Source organism: Citrus clementina, unplaced genomic scaffold, assembly GCF_000493195.1.
Source record: "Citrus clementina cultivar Clemenules unplaced genomic scaffold, Citrus_clementina_v1.0 scaffold_5, whole genome shotgun sequence".
Classification (NCBI taxonomy): domain Eukaryota; kingdom Viridiplantae; phylum Streptophyta; class Magnoliopsida; order Sapindales; family Rutaceae; genus Citrus; species Citrus x clementina.
The window spans coordinates 43,158,316-43,181,575 of NW_006262201.1; the positions used below are offsets into that span (position 1 = coordinate 43,158,316).

At 35.2% G+C, this 23,260-nt stretch overlaps 3 protein-coding genes across 4 annotated transcripts; 1 reads left to right on the forward strand and 2 right to left on the reverse strand.

Moving 5' to 3' along the window:
• Window positions 1–474: 474 nt before the first annotated feature.
• On the forward strand, window positions 475–10,300 carry LOC18041263 (tetratricopeptide repeat protein SKI3). Its single transcript, XM_006435430.2, has 21 exons — window positions 475–702; window positions 821–904; window positions 1,012–1,212; window positions 1,303–1,509; window positions 1,601–1,651; window positions 1,730–1,822; window positions 2,474–2,614; window positions 2,680–2,760; window positions 3,148–3,395; window positions 3,476–3,647; window positions 4,610–4,725; window positions 4,821–4,878; window positions 5,208–5,273; window positions 5,410–5,622; window positions 5,769–5,820; window positions 6,254–6,627; window positions 6,727–6,821; window positions 7,215–7,457; window positions 7,819–8,462; window positions 8,854–9,057; window positions 9,763–10,300. The coding sequence occupies exons 1-21, from the start codon at window positions 688–690 to the stop codon at window positions 9,939–9,941; spliced, it is 3,537 nt and encodes a 1,178-aa protein (XP_006435493.2). The 5' UTR covers window positions 475–687; the 3' UTR covers window positions 9,942–10,300.
• Window positions 10,301–10,548: 248 nt separating this feature from the next.
• LOC18040175 (protein LYK5) lies at window positions 10,549–13,229 on the reverse strand. Its single transcript, XM_006435431.2, has one exon. It carries the CDS (start codon window positions 12,824–12,826, stop codon window positions 10,817–10,819), a length of 2,010 nt encoding a protein of 669 aa, XP_006435494.1. The 5' UTR covers window positions 12,827–13,229; the 3' UTR covers window positions 10,549–10,816.
• A 4,856-nt stretch (window positions 13,230–18,085) lies between these two features.
• Window positions 18,086–21,686, reverse strand: LOC18040299. Of its 2 annotated transcripts, XM_024184753.1 has the most exons (10): window positions 21,661–21,686; window positions 21,299–21,571; window positions 20,937–21,170; window positions 20,636–20,757; window positions 20,472–20,532; window positions 20,230–20,370; window positions 19,751–19,858; window positions 19,304–19,532; window positions 18,976–19,227; window positions 18,086–18,829 (listed from the first exon to the last, which is right to left on the reverse strand). In XM_024184753.1, exons 2-10 carry the CDS (start codon window positions 21,461–21,463, stop codon window positions 18,747–18,749), a joined length of 1,395 nt encoding a protein of 464 aa, XP_024040521.1. In that variant the 5' UTR covers window positions 21,464–21,571; window positions 21,661–21,686; the 3' UTR covers window positions 18,086–18,746. The 2 variants fall into 2 exon arrangements, with proteins under 2 accessions (XP_024040521.1, XP_024040522.1); XM_024184754.1 differs by lacking the exon at window positions 21,661–21,686 and having other exon boundaries at window positions 21,261–21,349.
• Window positions 21,687–23,260: the final 1,574 nt, after the last annotated feature.

The following is a 23,260-nucleotide window of genomic DNA, read 5'->3' on the forward strand; positions in this document are numbered from 1 at the left end:
AATATATAATATAAAAAATATCACACAGTTTAATGGTTCAAAAGTATTTTTTTTATTGACAACCAAACACCCAATGACTTTGTCCAAAAGCTCTATTAGTATAAGGTCTAGTGCTATAAGCTTTACTGTTATAAGCTCTATTTAATAAGCTGTACCAAACGGAGCCTGAATGTTGGTGATTTCTGAGGATGATAATGCGGTGTAATTATTAATGTCAAGAATCTTATGTTTATTTATATTTATTTTTTGGGGAATGAATCTTGTGTTTATTAAATGTGGACCAATTTCCAGGCGTGCTTCTGCTGGGCCCATTGCCACAAAATAAATTATATTAAAAATGATTGTGAATTTGGAAGCAAATGTTAAAACCCTACCCACAGCTACAGAGTTGTCTTGGCTAATGAAAAATAATAGTAATAATAATAATAATAATAATAAATAGAAAAAGAGAAGAATGCGGTAGAACTATGGCCAAAAACAAAGATTATTATTTTTTGTTGGAGCAACCGACAAATTAACGGGAGTCCCGTACATATAAGTACGCGGCTGCACAAGTGGTACCAATGAACCCCACAGCACGGCTCCACCAATCATAAATCGCCACGCGCGCACCTGATCGAACCATAGTCACTTAACAGAAGGGAAGGGGAGTGAAGCGTGGGTTTTAGGGTTTTAATAAGTTCAGAAATGAATAATAAAACGGTCATGTCATCTCTTTTGATTTCTTTTTTTCGTTTTCCATAAAATTCTTCTTGTAATTTTCTTTATGTTACGAGATGCATGAAATGACGAAGGGCTTTGTAATTTTTCTTTGTTTCAGGATGACGAAAAGGGAGCACTTTTATTGCAACTGGAGGATTCCTTAGAAGCCAATCCTGATGACCCCTCCCTCCATTTGGATCTCGTAATTTCTTCATTTTCTTTTTCTTTTTTCATTTTTTAAAATGTTTTCATGAGATTCCTTTTTCAATTTGAAATGCAATCAGAAAAATTAAAATCGTAATTTTGCAGGGCTTGCACTTGTGGGAGAACTCAGAATCGAAGGAAAAAGCAGCTGAACATTTTGTAATAGCAGCCAAATTGAACCCTCAAAATGCAGTTGCTTTCCGATATTTGGGGCATTATTACACCAGATTTTCTATTGATACCCAAAGAGCTATCAAGTGTTACCAAAGAGCTGTCTCTCTCAGTCCCGATGATTCTGTTTCTGGGGTAACTTTCATCCTTTTTCCTTTTCTCTTTCTCTCATAAATAATATTATACATTTTGTTCAATTGTTGTTTTAACAAATTGACAAAGCAGGAAGCTTTATGTGAATTGTTGGAGCATGGAGGAAAGGAGAGCTTGGAAGTTGTCGTGTGTAGGGAGGCCTCAGACAAGTCTCCAAGGGCTTTCTGGGCATTTCGTCGCCTGGGTTATCTGCAATTGCATCACAAGAAATGGTCAGAAGCTGTCCAGAGTCTTCAGCATGCCATACGAGGCTATCCAACCTCTCCTCATCTCTGGGAAGTATGTTCCTCTTTCTTTTAAAGTTTAGCCTTAAAAAAATATATATTATTTTGTTCCTCCATTCTTACCTTTTTTTATCTTTCTTTTCTAGGCTCTTGGTCTTGCTTACCACCGGCTTGGCATGTTTAGTGCTGCTATTAAGGTACTTTTGCTTCCGGTGTGTGTTTTTTTTATTGTACTTACATTATCAAACCATTGCTTGATTATATTGTATAAACAGTCCTATGGGCGAGCCATTGAATTGGATGATACAAGTATCTTTCCTCTGCTTGAAAGTGGAAACATCTTTTTGATGCTTGGTAATTTCAGAAAGGTGAGATTTTGTTAGTTATATTTGTCTGCATTGGCAATTCACTCTAGTTATTTCTCTCTATGTGGGTTCCTTAAGCTTTGGCAAGGCAAGAGACATTACATTCTTCATAATATCTGCTGTTTTTGTAGGATATTTCCAATATAAAAATGATTTAATTGTTAGATCTTGTGAGAATTACTCCCTACCACTTGTTATCCTTAACCGAAAAACTTAATGCTGGTATTCATCACTGCTTAACATGAGGAATTTTTTTTATAGGTGTTCCTTTTTCCTTCTTATGTGTTAGAATCTTATTTTTTTATGGATAATAGTATGCTGTTATTAAGAGATTGAACTACATCAATTGAGAATTGGAAATCTATGTTTCTGAAACTAGTATGACATGTTAATTACTTGACGAGGCACCATATATGGTATTGCTGGGACTAATACCTTATGAAATGTGAATCCATTGATCTAGTTTAGTCAATATGAAGAACTCAGCTGGACTTGCATGCATGTTTGTGCAGATACATTCTTACGACAGTTTCCCACTCCAATACAACAGATGTCCATACTGTTTGTTATTTTGTTGAATTTGTCTCTTTGTGCCTATTGGTTGCTTAAGAGGACATGATATATAAACTGATAATGTGGTCTTTTTATATAAAGGGAGTTGAGCAGTTTCAGCTAGCTCTCAAGATTTCATCTGAAAATGTGTCTGCACACTATGGGCTTGCTTCTGGTTTGCTTGGTTTAGCAAAACAATGCATTAATTTGGGTGCATTTAGATGGGGAGCTTCACTGCTGGAGGTCAGTAATTTTTCTTTTTCAAATATCCTGTGAGTATTTATAATTTATTTTTCAAGCGATTGCAGGATGCATGCAAAGTTGCCGAAGCTAATACTCGATTAGCTGGAAATATGTCATGTATATGGAAGTTGCATGGTGATATTCAGGTATGCTAGCATAAAGCGTTGGGCCTTGACTACCCGCCCATTTCACATGGGTGGTAATCGTAATGAAATGATTTGATCTCATATATTTGGTAAACGGTTCCCATTATTGCTATCCATCTGATTTTTGCGACTTTATTAGTTCATTAGTTTACCGCAAAGTAGTTTCTCTCTTTTTATTTTTTCATCTATAGATGGTGGAATTTGTATGGTAATCATTTTCTTCTATGTAGCTTTTGTTCCCGTGGATACCTTTTCTATACTTTCTAGAATTGGTTTCTTATCATACATTTCCATAAAACTTTTAATATAAAGCACCAGGTTCTGTGAAATTATGATGTTTGTAGCATGACTAATTTGATACTTCTGCCATGTTTCATTTCTTTCTAGCTTACATATGCAAAATGTTTCCCATGGGCGGAGGAGAGACAGAGTTTAGAATTTGATGTGGAAACTTTCAGTGCTTCCATTGTTTCCTGGAAGACGACTTGCCTTATGGCTGCCATATCTTCTAAAAGTTCTTACCAACGAGCTTTGTACTTGGCCCCGTGGCAAGCTAACATCTATACTGATATTGCAATAACTTCAGATCTCATTTACTCTTTAAATGAAGCTTATGGACATTACCAAAGTGCTTGGTAAGATCTTGGTTCATTTTGGGTTTTATTTTATCACTTGGATTATGGTCTCACTATTTAACTTGCTTTCATTTTATCAGGCATGTGTCTGAGAAGATGGCTTTGGGGGCCTTGTTACTTGAGGGTGACAACTGCCAATTTTGGGTGACATTGGGGTGTTTATCTAACTATAATGGATTAAAACAGCATGCTTTAATCAGGGGATTGCAGCTGGATGTATCTTTAGCTGATGCTTGGGCACACATTGGGAAGGTATTTTCGTGTTAAGAGTTATGATCCCGTTTACTTGTAATTTTTTACTTCGTCTTCTTATTAGAGTTATGATCCTGTTTACTTGTAATTTTTTACTTCGTCTTCTTATTCTTACGCTATTCTTAACTTCTCAAATGCATTTGTAAAATTTACATGTGACTTTGTATTTAAAACCTTTTAGTAAATTGTAGATAAATTCTTGAAAAAAGTCTTTAAAAGACTTGTTAATGCGTGGCCTAGTATTAATTTTGGAAGAATGCTACCTATTATGTCCAATAAATCATTTAACTTCCATATCTAATCACATTGTTCCATGTTGGTGCCTTTTGAAATGAGTCATTATATGTGACAAATTAGCCAATGATGTGCTGAAGGTTATGTCTTTGACCCTCAGCTAGGGGTGGAATTTTTTTTTTTTTTAAAAAAAATCTGTTATACACAGATTGTTACTGATATTACATCAGACATTACATTTACAATTGTACTAAACAACTGAGACCACCGCCATACATTAACCCACTAAAACACTTGTCCAGATACTTTAAACCCTCTCTAATATTCGAGGGGTGCCTACTCCACTCACATTTCGTAAGGGAGAGACTGTCTCCACTCAATTAGTTGTTAATTGAGGGAGTATTGAAACTAACCTCTATAATACTCTTATGGAGGCTCAAACCCTTGCACTCAACATTGTAAGTGCGAGGCTTCTCCCATTGGACCAAAGGCCCATTGGTTAGGGCCGGAATTAGTTACATTGCTTAATTAGTGCAAACACTATACATGTTTGGACATGTCTAACGTGTCATTGGTTGCTTTCATGTATTTATAAGCTGAACTTGAGTGGGGGCTCCTACTGCTTAAGGCCAATGCCACCTTATCTTTGCTTATCTCAGCCTCATATGCTAATCAATTAATTTTTACAAACATTAGAGTTGGCAATATGCCTGTTTTATTTTCTGCAGCTATATGGAGAAGTGGGTGAGAAGAAGTTAGCAAGGCAAGCATTTGATTCAGCCAGAAGTATAGATCCTTCACTTGCATTACCATGGGCTGGCATGTCAGCTGATGTTCAAGCTAGGTAAAACTTCAATTTTATTAGTGTATGGGTTTTTTTATTTGAATATTGAGCGTTCAGATCACAGTTTTATGAAAATTTGATTTATCCTTCTGCAGCGAATCCTTAGTGGATGATGCTTTTGAGAGCTGTTTACGAGCTGTGCAGATATTACCTGTTAGTTCTCTATTCCAATTGATTCTATTCTGATATATTTAAATTTTTGGAATCACACTTTAAATTAATTAAAGTGAAGCTAACTGGATGAACTGAAGCTAGAATGGATGTTCAAATTATTCCATGAGAGTGGTGATCTATGGTGATATCATAAGCTCGGGTGAAGGGTTTGGCACTTCGAGTCCTCCCTAAGAGTTTACTTTTTAACTATTAATCCTTAGCTTGAAATTTAGCATTGAAGTATTAGCTAATGGCTGTCGCTTTTCTTGACTACACCCTTTGCCAATTGAAAATCTTAAAGCTGTATTGAAAGCTTTGATTTCTTGCAGCTTGCTGAGTTCCAAATTGGTCTAGCTAAGCTTGCTAAACTGTCAGGGCACCTTTCATCTTCACAGGTACAAAAATTATTAGTAACAAGGAATCAGCCCCTCTAGAAGAAAAATATATTTTTCTTCTTCTTGTGAAGTAAGAACACAATTGGACGTGCTTCAAAGAGAATTAATTTTATACGTATTTTTAATTCTGTCTCAGGTTTTTGGAGCCATCCAGCAGGCAATACAACGTGGTCCTCATTATCCTGAATCCCATAACTTGTATGGGTTAGTTTGTGAGGCACGGTCTGACTATCAAGCTGCCGTTGTTTCTTATAGGCTAGCACGCTATGCAATTAGCTCTTCTTCAGGCACTGTTCCAAATTCCCATTTCCAAGATATATCCATTAACTTGGCCAGATCACTTAGTAGGGTAAACATATTGGGGGAGTCCTCCCCTTTCTTTTTAGTTTAAAGATGCATCTTTTTTACTCAACCTCTTGCAGCTTAGTATTAAGAACATGAACATATGCTATTTCCATGTTCACAATCATTAACATGTGGTCTTGTTTGGTGCAGGCAGGGAACGCATTGGATGCTGTACGAGAATGTGAAAGTTTGGAAAGACAAGGTTTGTACTGCTTTATACCAGTTTAGTATTTTTTTTCTCGTTTCTTCAGTTTTCTTTGCTTTAGGGGCTTTATAGGGGATTCGGGTCATCCCATTAACTAATTTCTAAGTGGTTAAATCAATTCTTGAACATTTTCTAAAACATGAAGTTTAATCAGTAGAGTATAGCAGAAGTCATGAAGGCCTATCATGATCTGTGACGTGATAGTTCTTTTCATTTGAAATTATTTTACCTCAACTGTTAATTATAAATCTTCATATTCTTAATCTAAATCTTAATTTGTCTGAGTAAATCTTAGCAAAAAGGAAAAACATGTTGCGACTGATTAAACTAAAATACGGTAAGGATTGTAAAGTTGATTGCAGGATCCAACTGTGCTAAATTATTAAATAACTTTATTCATTTTTTTTTTCTGGTATATTATATCTTTCAGGCATGCTTGATGCGGAAGTATTGCAAGTATATGCCTTCTCTCTGTGGCAACTTGGTAAATATGACCTGGCCCTTTCCATGGCTAGAAATCTGGCTTCAAGTGTGTCTGCCATGGAACAATCATCTGCAGCTGCGTCTGTTAGTTTTATCTGCCGATTGCTTTACCACATCTCTGGACTCGATTCAACAATTAATAGCATTCTGAAAATGCCAAAGGGGCTGTTTCAGTGTTCAAAAATGAGCTTCATAGTGTCTGCCATCCATGCTCTTGATCATAGTAATCGCCTTGAATCTGTTGTTTCAAGCAGTCGAAACTGTATTGCATCTCCTGAAGAAATCACTGGAATGCACTATTTAGTAGCACTTAATAAATTGGTTAGTATTTAGATATTTGACCACAAAAATCTCTTAGGGTTTATTATTAGTTTATGAAACACTGACGTTTGTGGCATTGTTTGTGTCTTTGGCCTGCAGGTTAAAAATGGACCTGAATCCTGCCTTGGATTTAATAGTGGAATATTCCACCTCAGAAAAGTTCTTCATGTTTACCCTAATTGTAATCTGATAAGGTAAGTTTTAGTTATTACAAGAACAGTTAATTGGTATCAAAGAAATGTGGATGAATTTGCTGTCTTCCAGCACAAGGTAGTGCTTCATCAAACCTGCAGCTGCATTCTATAGCTATTTTAGCCTTTGTTGGGCATGACTTTACTATCCTGTTAAACATTTTCTCTTCTTATATACTTCAGAACTACCTTGAAGTTTGCTCAAAATATATTCACCTCATTCTTATGACATCAGCTTATTATCTGTGCTAAATCTATAACTTGATAAATTTTAGACTTATTGCTCAGTCAAAAGATGCATATTGTCCGTTGACCAAGTTCCTTGTACATCTTATACTTCTGTTCATAATTGTTATATTCCTGTCATATCTCTTACGTATAATTTGCTGGGAGCAGGAACTTACTTGGTTATCTCTTGCTATCAAGTGACGAATGGAGATATTCACATGTTGCAAGTAGGTGCTGCAGCCTAGAGACATCGGACTGTATAAAAAAGGAAGGTCCAAAGTCAGCATGGGAGATCCTTGGTGCTGAAGGGGTTGCTTGCAATGTCATAGGCAGTGTTGATCTTAAGTTTTCTTTTCCAACCTGTATTTATGAGCATTTGACTGGACCTAAAGCTGTTCAAGAGTTGCAGAAGTACGGCAATTTATGTGTTTTTGCATTTTAATAGATTGCTGTGTTTTAAAAAAATTTAAAACTGTTAGTGTTTTCTGTTCTTGTGCAGAAGTCACCTGTTCTTTTTCATGAAAGTCTTTCCTACAAAACTATAAAAAGAGTAGCATTTTGACATTCTTTTATTCTATTAATATCCTCCTTCCCCCCAAAAAAAAAACACACGCGCGCCCGCGCGCGCGCATGTGTATGACTCTTTGGGATCACTTTGTGAAGGGACTACTACTACTTTAAGCATATGTGCTATGCATGTGATTGTACTCTGTGTTGTACGGATTCATTTGTTGATTCATACTGATATTCTGTCCTTGTCTTTGACGTGCAGATGCTTGCATCGAGAACCATGGAACTATAACGTGCGGTATTTGCTTGTACTTAATCTTTTACAAAAGGCACGCGAAGAGAGATTTCCTCGGCATCTCTGTACCATACTTCAACGGCTAATTCATGTCGCTCTTTCCTGTGAATTCTATTCTATACAACATACATCTTATCAATACCAAAAGTTTCAGCTTCTTCTCTGCGCTTCTGAGATCAGTTTGCAAGGTGGAAATATTACTGGGTGTATCAACCATGCAAAAAGTGCTTCAGCCCTCTTACTTCCTGATGCCTACCGATTTTTTGGACACTTGCTACTATCCCGTGCCTATGCTGCAGAAGGTAATATGTTAAACCTTCAGGATGAATATGTAAGATGTTTAGAACTCAAGACAGATTATGTAATTGGCTGGATGTGTCTCAAAGTCGTGGAATCTCTATATGAAGTGCAAGCTGACACAAATACCATAGAGTTGAGCTTCAACGAATGCTTAAAACAGGGGAATAATTCCAGGCTGATTTGGACTGCTAAATTTAATTTGGTGTTGGGTTTTGTTTTCCTATGGAAGAAGGATTTTTTTTCTGCCGAGAAGTGTCTTGCACAAGCTTGTTCGTTGGCGGGTGCTGAGAGCTGCCTTTTTCTGTGTCATGGTATCTACCTCTTAACTGATCAGTCGGTGTGTTTTTCCCCAATATTTTCTTCTACTGAAAGTCACAGTAAACATCATATTCAAACTTGAGTAAAGTTTTAGGGAAATGGAAAGACTGGGGGAAAATTCAAGGGTAGATTCCTTGCATTTTGTAAAATAGTTTGGGCAATTATGCAGTTGAGAAAGCCATATTCTATGTACAATATATCAGATGCTAGTTCAAAATTGGATTTATATTATAGGATATATCAGCAAAAATGATAAGCCCAATATTGTAGTAAACACCTTATTATCAATTGACAATATTACACGAGTGGGTTTCAAACTTCACTTTTGTCATGTGCTAGAGAGTTTTTGTCCGCTAAATCTTTGTTCCTTTATGTTGGACACAGGTACCATCTGCATGGAGATTGCAAGGCAGTATCACGATTCTCATTTTTTGTCACTAGCAGTAAGAAGTCTTACCAAAGCCCAAAAAACTTCCTTCGTTCAGTTGCCTGTGGTCTCACTATTACTGGCTCAAGCGGAAGGAAGCCTATCTTCTATAGAAAAATGGGAGAAAAACCTTCGTCTGGAATGGTTTACTTGGCCACCAGGTTTGGTTTCTGTCCAACATTTCTTTGCATGTTTGACGCTATTCATCTGCTGTTTATATAGCCTTTGGTAATTTGATGAAGTGTCACACGTCTTAAATTGTTAGCCGCTTGTTTATAGGATAATATCATAAACTTGATAATGATCTTTTTCTTAGCTGAGTTTATGAACAAGTTCTTAAAAAGCTAGTGATTTACATGTTTAATTTTCATGTAAATCATCTGTCCCATTGCTGAGGCTGATGGGAAAATTACCACTGCAGCAACTGGTCAACGGTGCTCCTTAAATTCATCCCTACTTAAGTTTACTTTCGTCAAAGGAACAAAATAGTATTTTGGTCTTAAAAACGGACATATCACTAGCTGGTGGGTTTTTCATGCACCATCAAATTTTTATATTATGTCAAGCCTACAAAGACTCGTCAACATCTTTGAAATATATCTGATGCTGGTGTTCCAATATTTCAATATATGGAATTTGTTTTTTGTGGTTTTCTATCAAGACCTGCCAACATTCAATATGGAAATTGGGTTATTTTGAGTGCTTTAACCATTAAATCATCCCAATGCGAGGAGAATATGCTCTCTTGGATCTTGGCTGCTTTCTATGTTTCTAGTAATTTTTTAAATGGACGATTATCTGTTCATGCATATGAATTACGAAAAAAGTTGCCATGATTTTCTCTGACTAACTTTTTACTTGTACAGAAATGAGGCCTGCAGAGCTTTTTTTCCAAATGCATTTGCTTGCAATGTTGTCGAAAGCTGGGTCTGACTCTTCCTCAAGAGTTGAGTTCTGTCAGAGCCCACAGAAATGGGTTCTTCGGGCAATCCATACAAACCCTTCTTGTTTAAGATATTGGAAGGTTCTGCATAAGCTTTTCTAATGAATTGCTAAGTCACACGTAAATTTTTGGAATGACAGGTAATTTTGAAGAACCTCTATTTGGACAGATTCCCTCCCGACTCCTGTCAATACAATCCGCTTCTTCTGGCCACCCAAATCTATATAGCTGATTGACTTGTTAACTGTGAAAATGTGCTGGAGGACATGTATTCTCACCCCCAATGTGTCTTGTTGTGTATATTAAGTGATACATGTTGTCTTCTCAAAAAATAAAAAATAAAAAATGATACATCTCAGTATTGTCTATATTAATTGATACATGCGTACATGTAAAATTGAGGACTAGGTCGCTGTGATTCTGGAAATTAGAAATCAAAGTCATCAGAGGAATTTTAAGCATTGTACCTTTTGACCAGGCCCCTTATGAAATTCAATGGCTTACCACTGAATTGAATTTATCTTAGTATTGCTGCTACTGGTTGTCTCTTTATGCTTTAGTTTCTGGTACTAATTAATATTCTTGTTGAAAAATTCTATTATGGGAGAGAACTGCAATTTCTTCCTTCGAAAACTAGAAGTTTGTGCATGAATTTTTTAGTCAAGAAAGTTTTAAATGAAAAGGTAATGCACACATTAACGTGTAAAGATTTCCCCAATCCTTGGTAAAAGGAAAAATTGAAGTGATTCAAATTACTCGAAGAGTAGATTTATTGCATTATGCATTTCTGTAGGGAAATATCATACGAACAATTATGTTGGATCAGAGAGAATATGCAGGGGCTTGTGTTGTGAGATCAAGTCACCAGCAATCACCGGAGGCAATCAGAGGCACTATTCCAGTGTCGTCATAAGCTTTACTCATTCTGAATAACACACCTCACAATTATTAGCCACAAAATCAAAGATTTGATACCTCTAGCTGCCTCTGCTGAGTGACCTGGAGTTATTTAGCTCATCAGATGGATCCCAATCTGACGAGGAAGACCAAATCTTAGAGAGAGTGACGAAGACTTCGGAAATGGATGGGCGAGCATTTAGATCATGAGCTGTGCAGTTTTTAGCAAGCTGAGCCATGGAGAAAGCCAAGTCTAGGGGGTATTCATTCCTCAATGAAGGATCAATGAAGCCTCTGAGTTTTTCTCTCACATTGCTTTCTTCAAGCACCCTACTAATTGATGCATATAGCAATTCCGCTCCACAATTCTGATCACCAGTTACAGCTTCCCTTCCGGATAAGAGCTCCAATACCACAACCCCGAAGGCAAAAACATCTAGTTTAGGTGTGATCACTCCATTTTCAATATACTCTGGGGCCATGTAACCATAAGTACCAACCACATGCCTTGTCAATTGCAGTCCGTAACCCCCCTGCTCATGCTCATCGCTCTCTGCACTTCTTGCCAACCCGAAATTAGTAATCTTGGCTCTCAAGTTGGTATCCAAGAGAATATTACTGGTCTTCAAGTTCTTGTGGACATATGGGGGATTGGTGTACTTGTGGAGGTAATTGAGAGCATTAGCCACATCGTAAGCAATCTGAACACGCTGCTTCCATGTTAGATTATCAGAAGTCTGGTACCTGTTAGAGTGGAGCCAGTCACTGAGAGCACCATTGTCTGCAAACTCATAAACAAGGTAGGTGTTTCCTTCATGAACGCAAAAACCAGAAAGCCGTATTATGTTACTGTGATTGATCTTCTTCAAAATGTTGATCTCGCTTGAGACATCCCCCTTCATCACCTTAACGGCAGCATCATCACCTTTGAAAGACCCCCGGTACACAGAGCCCTGGATTCTATTCTCTTCACTAAAACTCCCAGTGGCAATTTTCAAATCTTGAAATTTGTAGAGAGTTAAAGACTCGACAGCACTTCGAAACCCTTGCGGGTGGGAGAGGGAGTTGCTGGCTTGAGGAAATAGCGAGTAATCAGCACAATCTAATGGAGTCTTAGGCGGTGGGACTCGTCCTGGAGTAAGCACTGGCGTGGGGTTCTTCTTAGAGTTGCGACGACGACGGTAGAGGCAAAATAGAAATGCGAATAAGGTGGCAACAAGCAGAAGCAAGAAAGCTCCGATCCCAGCACCTATGAAGACCCATTTCTTAGAAGAGGTGGAGGAGTGAGATGGAGGAGTGAGCGTTGTGTGTGGAGAAGATGGTGGAGGAGATGGTACAGGTAGCTGGATCTTGCTGGGGGCAGTTTTAAGAGGAACTAGAATTGGAGTGAAGGGAAATATGAGGTCATCTTGTGACAGCTTATTAGCGTCAAGAACGCTCCGCTCGTCGACGTTGAAAAGTTGTGCAATTGCAGAGATGCTATCACCCCAGGTGACCATGTAAGTTAAAAGATGGTTGAAACCTGAAGCTGCCTGGTCTCGAGAAGGACAAGCACACCTCAAGGGAACAAACAAATCCAAACCCACAGTGAGATTCCTAGAATCCACTGGGTTCTGAGACATCATGGCCTGGCAAGTGGTTAGTCCTTGGTAGGTGTTGTTAGCCACACTTAAGTAAGTCTCCACGTGGTTTTGAATCGTGTAAGTGGTGTTGAACTGGTAGTAGTCACCGTCACCGCCGCCGGAACAGGAGCAGTTGACAGGGATCAGCACCGGGGTGTCGGTTGGTAAGGTGGCAGTGACGTTGGTTATGCTGTTGATGGAGGCGATGAGATTTGGGTGGGAGGTCTTGAAGAGATAGTCGATGGTGACTGGTGTGTTGTAAGAAGGATTTGATCGGAAAGTCAGGTAAGCTTGACACGATGGATACAATCCGTTGCAATCGAATCCTCTGGTTATGTTGTTGTACCTCGGGTCGTAGCAGGCCAGCTGATGGTTGTCTACGTATGTTTGTTGCCCTTGTATTGACCAGACCAACACCAACACCACTTCAACTTGAACCAACCAGCACCGGCAGAATTTAGCAGACATTATTGCTATTATTGAAACAAGGATAATCTGAGCAACTGAAAGCAACAAGGTAGTAGTAGAAGAAGAAGAAGAAGAAGATGACAACTTCCAAGGATAAACTAAAATCTCTCCATCTTACCCCCTGTCTCCTCTATGTCTACTAGTCTATATGAATTACAGATTTACGGGACAGGAGGAGAGGAAGGACACTTAACAAACGCTATTGTGTTAAGCAGGGACAACTACAGGGAGATGGATGATAATGAAAGGAGTCGGGAGTGAATGAATTGGCTGACTGGCTGGCTGGCTTTCAGATTTTATTTATTTATTTATTATTTGTAGTTGTTGAGCTCCCGACCGACTGTCGCAATCCCTTGCGGCCGGGCCCCTTAATTGGTCAATAACAAACATTGCGTGTTTTAGTTTAATGGGTTATTGCAGGCAGCAGCTTGCAAGACTAATTGACAGACAGACCAGATGACTTTGGACTTTAGAAATAAATCAACGCGTTTTTGCTTTGACCATTTTTTGGTCCCAGTCCGAGTCTACCACAAATAGGGATGGCAATGGGCACCGTCCGCGGCGGGTTTGCTATTATCAAATCCAAATCCGCATAAAATTTAAATTACTAAATTCACCCGCAACCCGCAACGGGTTTTAATTTTTTTAAAAAAACCCACCCGCAGCGAGTTTTAACAATTACCAAATCCGTAATGGTATCCGGCAAATTTTTTGCGGGTTTCCGTATTTAAAATCGCAAATGTTTAATATATAAATTTATAATAATAACCTCAAATTCCATATAACATACTCAATTTTATATTTAAACAATATAAATGAAAAATTAAAATTTTCACATCAATTCAACACAAATTCTCAAATTTAAGTATAAATTACACAAATCTATTTAAAAAACACAAACTAGTATCTAAAAATAATAATTATATTTCATATTATCATTTAAAATAAGCTCCAAGAGAAGATATTCATTTCATTCACCATCATAAGCACCCATCCAACACAATGCCTATAATAATAATTAAAATTAATATTTTCAAATACTAATTCGAAGTGAAATGCTTTTAGTTTTCTTTAGGTTATGACTTCAGAATAAGAGATGGGCCACATACACACATACACAACTTTGAGCCTTTGGCTATTTGGTAATTTGATTAATGATATTATTTTCTTTATACATTTTTAGATTAAAATTAAATTAAAAATATTTGGAAAAAATAATGCGGATTTGGTGGATATCCATGCGGGTATCCACCGGATATAAGGTTAATACCAAATCCACTCGCATCCATGTGCGGGTTTTCATTTATAATACTAAACCCACCCGCAACGGGTAAAATTACCCGCAATGGGCCGGTTTTGGCGGGTGAATTGGGTGGGTTTGCGGGTTTGCGGGTACAATTACCATCCCTAACCACAAATTGCGCGGCAAGTGAGCAAATACTTACCAAGTATGTTAGTCCCAGGAGCACGTCTGCAAAAAAAGTTTGGGTCAGTTTTGATTTAATTCTTTCACGTAAGGGTTTATACAAAAAGTTTAAGAAAAAAAATTTCAAGTTAGGCTCGGTCTTCTATCTTTTTAAAATATAAATTTATAAATTAAAATTTTAAAAAAGAAAAAAATATATCTCTAATTCATAAATAAATTATGATTAAAAGCCTTAAAATTATATTACTAAAGGGATGCTTGAATTATATAAACATTTATTTGCTTCATTTCTATTATTCATTATTTTATTTTGTAATAATTATTTTCTTTAATTTATTATTATTGATTGTAACAACTTATTGATTATTAATTCATTACATGTTTACAATAATTTAAAAAAAATACGGAAGCCCAGGTATTTCCCTATCATGATAAATTCAAAAATCAAAATATTAATAAATTGCCTTATTTTAATCCAAGGGCATATTTGCAAATATAGCGTTAGGTTGAGGATAATTTTGGTACTACACATGACAAAATGAGATTCCTTCGGCGGACCCTCCTTGAAAATCTAATTTCCAAAAGCAACTCAAATCAAGCTTTTAATGCTCTACTCAACGGGCTTGGGCTTGTAGTCCAGTGGTGAATCATTGCCCTCAAAGTTAAACATGACTATAAGGGTAATGGTTTGAGTCCCTACGGACTCAACCTCTCTCAATTAAATATAATTGTGTGGAGATTACTTACAACGTCTTTCTCTCTTGTGAAATGCGAGTGGAGTAGAGACATCCCTCCTCTGTAAGAGATATTTGGCTGGGCATGTGCTTCATAGACTAAAAATATAATAATGTAAGTCCCATGTATATATATCTGATTGTAAATATCAGCGTGATGACCTGCTGTCATAACAGTTGTATATATCTCTGTGTAATACAGTAATCTGATGCTTAATCAGTTCAAAAAAAAAATGCTCTACTCAACAGGGGTGGGGGAATCATATGAAACCGAAAGTCAGTCGCCCAAATTAAAATAACTAAAATACTTATAAATTATTTAAGGTTGAGTTATTCGTATTTTAAAATTTATTTTGAATACTCTAATACTTTATTACGCACACTCATTCGATAAATCTTAAAAATAATTTTTAGTCACACACTCTTACAAGTACTAAAATATTCTTTTATTAAACTCATATTAATAATTATTGATTCTTATTGCACCCACAAAATATTTCATCATTCTCTACAGGATAATTCATAATGCCCAAGTAATCGATTGACTCAACTTTTCCTTATATTTGATATCCTTCTATATAAATGGCGTAATTTGTTAATCTTATTCAAATTTGTTCTTCCCCCACGAAACTTTATTTCTTCGTGTGTTTTCATTTTTTGTCACATTGAGGTAAACAGTGTGCAGCCCGCTTGATGACTTCCTCGATCATGTACAGCTCAGTATTTTGTCTTTACAATGGATTAAATCAGATGATGATGGGAAAAAAATTATGATATTTAATTCTTTTACCTGTAATAGTATGTAACAAATGAGTTTTAAGGGTACTAAACTTTTCTTAAAATATATTAGCGTCCTTAATAGTAAATTATATTATATTTTAGTAATATAAAATTTTGTTAAGTGTGTGGTTATTTGAACCTACTAATTTCCTCTTTATACCAGTTTTTTAATTAAGAATTTTATGAACTAATAATTTTTGAAAAAAATACTTAATTAACCCTTTTCTTTATTTGTCTTCTCAATTTCACAAGTTCTTATCAATTCATTTATATATTTTCTTTTGGCTACAAATAATTGATATAAGAGAAACAAAACTCACTATTTAAAATTGAACATCAAAAATATTTTATCAGTCTTGAAAGTTAATGAATATCAATAAATTAATTTTTACCAAACACAAAAACCAATATCAAGGAAAAAAATACTTGCATAGAAAGTACAAAATATATATCATGATCTACTAAGATAAGAAAGGTGAAAAAAATTGAATTTAAGAGAAAGTGAAATTGAGTGTTTAGTTTGCAGGACATGATAATATAGAGAATATATAATTGTAAGATAGAGAGAGAAGGAGATTAGTAAAGAGTAATTTTGAGATTTTAAATTTTAAATTTTTAATAATTGATTTATTTTTTAAAATGGGTGTGGAGAGGAATTTGGTTGATTCAAATAGGCTCACCTTTTTATTAAAATTAAAGTGTTCAAAATATATATAGTGAAGTGCGAATAGCCCCACACATTTTAAAGTGTATGTATAGCTTATTTAATAACCATAAATACTTATTTAATCTCATAAACTCTTATTATAATAATTTTTTGTTGTTTAGTTATTTTTTTAATAGAGATTTTGAAGTTTAAATAAGCTATTTTGCCTCTACTAACAAAATCTCAAATTTTGGACTTTTGAGAGTAAATGTTGAAAAGCTTTTAATAAATGTTAAAATATGTAAAATATCCTCTATTTGTTTGACAATTTTATTTTATTATTTTCATAACATAACTTTAAAAAATTTACCTATTAAAGTAATTTCGTAAATTTTTAATAAAAGCTCTCATTAACAACTAAACAACAATTTTTTTTTTTGGTAAAACCTCTATTTATAAAAGCTCTACTTCTTTTCATAAAAAAAAAAAAAAAAAAAAAACCTCTACTTGAAAAGCTGTATCAAACGGAGCCAGAATATATTACGTTTATTCAAAGATAAACTTTTATAATTTGTAATATTTATTCAATAAAATAATTAGAATTTTTTAATACAAAAATTATTTGGCAAAATGTGAATATTTTAGTCATTGTGCGCAAACCCTGCACATTTAGGATGAATTTATTTACCAAATATGTATGATATTATTTTTTAGAAGTAAGTACGAGCCTAAATGTGCTCTAAAATTTACTCTAAATACTCTTAGTTTTATAAAATATTTTATTACATAAATGTCATCAAATCAAATTACATACATACATTCGTCACCCCACCTTTTAAATAATTGGATACAAAATGAAAGCGTATTAAGAGACAGTTTTACCCCTCATCACTCATCTCAACAAATTGTCAATTTTTGTTTTTTTTGGAGGGGTCAAAATGTCCTTCATACAAATATGTTGCAGCACGCATTAAACTAGTCAGCCAACTTCATTTTCAAAACTCAAATGTCACAGTTTTCTTGCGTATCAATAACTCATCGTGTAGGAATTTCTTTTGACTTTTTCTTGAACGGTGATTGATATGAGCCAATGCCTTTTTTTTGTTCTTTTTTGGGAATTTTGGGGTTTCCATGATGAGCTCTGGCTAGATCACAAATTAGATTGTTTTCCTCCATATTTCCCAACCCATTTTTTCGTAAAGCCATATGGGCATGATAGGAAAAGATGAGAGAAACGAAAATGGGATCATATTTGGAACTTTGTCAAGCTTGTAACAAGGTTATGTTTGGAATTATAAAGAGTAATTGGAGTAAAATTTTGATTTTTAATTTTTAAAAAAAGGTGTAAAAAGTAAATGATTGTTGAGAGTACATAGCGCCCCACCATAAGGTAATTGTCTAATAATCTAAATTTTCCAAACATGTCATGAAATTGTTTGCAAAGTGGACAATTTCAAAATCTAATCTATAAGTGAATCCCAAACATAAGGAATCCCAAACACACCTCAGGCGGCCTGAGGGCAGAGCCGCCGCATTATAGCAAGCAGCATTAGCTTAATTATAAGAGCTCAGCTCCTCAAAGTATATCGCTACCACTACTGATCCGAATTAAGATATAAACATCACTGTAGACTTCTCCGTGAATTGGCTTGGATTTATAATTAAACCGATAGTAAGAGAATTAGAGCTCTCCATTCTGAAATTGATGGACATCATTTGGAAGATTTCGACATGACATGAGCAGGAAACGTGCAGCATACTCACTCATTGCTGCTTGCAGCTGCAACAAACCTATCTATTTCCAATTCCTCCTCGTTAGAAGCTCAGAGTGGGACTGCCCTCATGCACTGTCACGATAGCAACTTTGGTTTTCTATCTCCCAAAAATCTGCTCGTGAAGCTATGAGCGCAACAAATTACATATGCAGCTCAATTGCGCCTTAGCCTTCTCTGCCAAACCAAAGGAATCAAGCTGGTAAGTTGGTATATAAACATGCGCGACCTTCCCGGCAAAATTTATGTCACTAAGAAATTTGAAATGTATTGTCTTGCTGCAAATTGGATTCTTAAAGGCTCTAAATCTGGCTAAAAGAATAATTTCTTTTCTTCAATGTCGTTGGACTAGCCACTCCGTTACATACTGAAAAAAATTATTGAGATTTGGAGAATTCCCTTCTAGATTACATATGATACAAGTGGGGCTATTATGTCTACCATAAGGGAAAAAAAAAAATTCCATACTTTTGAGCTTACTCAACAGAATCAATTAGTGAGTCAGAACATAGTTTCGTGATGCTGAATATAAGAATGTCAGAATATAATCAAAATCACATATTTAGTCAAGCTTGCATTTGCGGAGGAATAGCCTGAAGACTACTGCAGCTGCAAAATTGAGTCCTACCAAAGCAAAAAGCAAAACTGCAACATTGAACATAAAATCACTATTAGGAAAGAATGCTCCTCAAATAACATGTATCATGCATCAAAAAAGGAAAAAAAAAAAAATTCACATTTGTGTGCTATACACTTCAAAAAAATGCTGCCAAGTGTTGAAAAAAACATACCAGCCACAGAAAAATAGAATAAAATAGTCAGGCGGTATCTGACAATCCACGGCAGATCAACTTCAAGAGAGCAGTGCTTCTGATGTTCTCCCACTCTTAAGGTGGCTGCAGAGTTTACACTCTGTGCTTGTAGTTCTGATAATGAAATATTTACACCTATTGCAGGAATTCCATCTGTGTCCCTAACTTCAATTTTCAAGGCCACTGGAGTTGCATCCCAATCTATCTCAATGGCTCCAAAATTTGGTTGGCCTATGATAAATTGATGAGCAAAGAACTCATGAAATTTTCTGAATAAAGATTTACAGGGAAAAAATGACACGCATACCATATGTGCATGATCTGTGTCTGCAATTTTTTCCTATAACTCTCATTGTACTTGGCGTCCACCAAGCTAGAAATCTCACCACGAAATGAAATGGTGCTGGGACTGCCTTCTCAACAGCTTGTGTGAGCCCACTTGAGGTAATATCGTATAGTGCATATCCAACATCACAGTCATAACGTGTAATTTCACCAAAATGAACATCCCCGCTAATAAAGAAGACTCCATTCCTCTGCAAGAGAAAACAGTAAGTGTAAGAAGGATAATTGATGCTTCGAAGCATCCTCTAGTTCCAGAACAGAACAGAACAGGGGAGAAAAATGCACAGAAACAGAAGATGGTTTAAAAGATAAAATAAGAAGCTCCAATGCAGAAATTATTGATCGGAATTAAAAGTAGTTCAGCTGAATTCGGGATACACAACGTGAGGAGTGTATCAGTAATTATCACCTTACTATCAGCAATCAATTGAAAAAGGCGATCCCTCTCCTTAGGAAAACGTCCCCAAGACTCCATATAAAACAAGGGGCCGGTGGTAGCCGAAAGATTTGATATAACCTGAATCAGAGAGAAAGTTAACTGTAAACTTGCAAAGTATGGTGAAATAAGAAAACTTCCATAAGAATAACAAATCTAACCAACATCTAATGTTGAAAAATTTCCCAATCATCAGGCGCACCACATGAGAGGCTTAATGAGCATTGGCACTCAGAATCAACCAAACCACATGTTACTTTTAGTTAAGACCACTGGTAGAAAAATCAATCACAGCCATGGTACGAAGGGAAGTGGTGTTAGTACTATGTGTATAGGCCAAGCAACTAAGGACGAAGGAGCCTCTTCTAATAAGGAGTACCGCTGACAATAAAATACAAAATTATGTAATTACGCAACCTGAAAGTACTGTAATCGATAAAATTTTCAGATACCTGAATAGATGATACAATTATGGTAATGGCGGAAGATGGACCGTTCAACTCTTTTTCCAACCATGTCCATTGTGTGCTCCCCAAAATAGTTCCATCACTAGACAAAGGGTCTCTGTGGTATCTAGTGTCTAACAGGATTATCTGAAAGCATTAATTAAATATCCCCAAATCAGAGCAAGGGTCAGACCTAGTTATCAAGAGAAGTGATTTGCATAAAAGTTGTAAGCAATTGGTTTGAATACCTTGATTTGTCTACCGACAGGTCCAAATGTATATGATGTGTAGATGCCAGCCTGCATGCGACTACAATATGAAGAAAAGGCAAAGCAATTGAAATTTAGAAATGAAAGGAAGGATGATAATAAAAAAGAAGTTGTTGATCATACATATGAATGGAACCACTCACCGTGGACTGTCAAGAGGCTCATCTAAGAAATCAAGGAGAAGCCTTTGATTAGAAACTTTGGCAGGAAATTCTTTACCGGCATCATTCAATCCATAATCATGGTCATCCCATGTACCAATAATCTACAAGAATAAAATTGTGTGTGTGTGTGTATATATATATATATATATATATATAAAACAACAACGACAACGATGAGCAGTAAGTGTAGACGCGGTGACTAATTAACTAATTAAGTTCGTGATGATTCTTAGTTTGTTATACAGTGAAAGTGAATGAACACGTTCACGTATATACGTACCTTGGTATTAAGATTGTGGCGCAAACGAGAGTAGGCAGGATGATTCTTGATGATGTGGTATTTAAAGTTCATTTCGTCTTGAGAGGTAGGGACAAACCTTGGAACATTCTTCCAGGGTCCAATGGTCCTTTCTTTCCCAAACATCTTAGAAGGACGTTTGATGTCTCCATATATATTGTCACCCATCCAAATAAACACTTGGGGATCAAACTTTATAATCGCATCCCAAATGGGCTGCGCATACAACAAACACAAAGAGACAAGAGTATTATTTATCAATTTACCAAAATCCCAAATTAAATTAAATGAAATTCGATTCATTACTAGGTAGCTAGATGTCTGCAGTCAAGTCAAGTGTAAACCTGAGGAGCCGTTTGGTTAGCACATGAACCAAAGGCAATACGAGAGACGAGAGCTTCATGGTTAGCTTTCGTGGAATCATTACCACCGCCGCATGCAAATTGCGATCCTATCAGCGCTCCCAATATAAAGACGGCCCACCACCGCCACCTCTTCACGCCGTCCATTAGCTTGAAGTTAGAGATGATGCAATGACTGATCACCTCACATGCCCCGTTACTTACCTTTGGCCGTTCTGCTCTTCTTTCTTTCACTTTCTCTTGCTGCGCCTGCCTCTGCGTAATGACGTAACCACTGTTTTTATTATTAATTTAACGGGATATTTTCTTCCACATTAACTCACGCATCAAAATTATTATTTTACCTTCAAAATCTTTAACACTATTAAAAAAATTCCTAAGATCGCGGGGATATTGATTATTATTTTACATCAAAATCTCTAAATATTCGATTTACGTGCCATTTTTTTTTATTTTCTTTCATTTTAGTTATTGAAATTTTATTATATTAAAACATTTAATATTTTCATAATAGATCGGATGTCTAATAAAAAGATAAAAATTTGTAAAAGAACTAGGAAAATAAGAAATAATTTTATCTTGAAATCCCTCAAATACCATTTTGACCTCAATCACTTTTTAATAATGTTAAGATTTTAACGGTAAAACGATGACAACTGAAACATATGGTGACAAAATGTAGTTGTCAAACAAATATTGGTAATAAATTGATATATCAAGAAACTTGTCGTGGGTATATGATAAGATACTTTAATTTATTCCTCTGCAGTGCACCAATTGTATTTAATTTACTTTTATGTTTTTCATTATATGTATTATTTTTATATATTTACTTAATTTTAGAAAATAATTACAATAGTTTTTAAAATAAAAGAAAATTTGATGAATTAGTTGATTAAATCTACTTTAATTTCTTTTTATTTTTTCTTAGATATTTTAATTATACTTGGACTGCTAAAAGTGCTTTAATATAAATTTTAATTGGTTATCTTATTCTTACCCTTATAATGTAGAAGTATTAAACTACCCAAAAATTTACTCAAACTTTAACATTATTTTAATTTATTCAAAATTCATTGTTTCTGCATGACATATTAGTATTGTTTTATCAATGTGACTATTAATATTTAACTTTTTCTTTTAGAGTAATGATATAGTCACAAACTCTTGTATAAATTTATCTTGTACAAACTGATGTAGCATGATAAAATTGGTTAAATTAAATATCTCTTGGGTCACATGATTTATTTTCATTATTTTATATTTTTATTTAACCAATGAATTGATGACACATCGGTTTGTATAAAATAAGTTTGTACAAGAGTTTATGGTTGTATCATCACTCTTTTTTTTTAATGTTAGATTATAGGCATCAAAGTGAAATACCTCAACTTTTTTTTTCTGAGAACATGATTATTGGAATAATTTGGTCATTTTATGTTGTAAAGTTAAAATAATCAAATAAAACTTAGCTTAAACCAACTTTAGTGGCCAAATAGGGTCAGAGAAACCTAAGTGAAAAAAAATTATAAGAATGATTTAATTGATTAATTGTCCATATTTTTTTGACTTTTTGTTGATTTGTATTTATTAAAAAATATGTGAACTTATTGTAATTATTTTTTAGAAGTGGGATGGATTTAAAAATAGTGTAGTGGAAATATTAATACCCATAAAATTAGTGGATCTCTCATATCTTAATCCTTGAATTTCCTTTATTAATTGGAAGAACCAGCCCATCATTGGTAATTAAACTTACTCATCAATGAAAATCGTTTTCAAACTTAGGCTCCATTTAAAATTGAGGTTGAAATACTATAAGTAACTTATTTCATAAGTATTAAAGAAAATGGTGTTTGTTAACTTTTTTAAAAAAAATTGCTTATTTCATGAGTTTCTTTATTTTGACAAAAATGATCTCTCATGTCTTATTTCATCAATTTT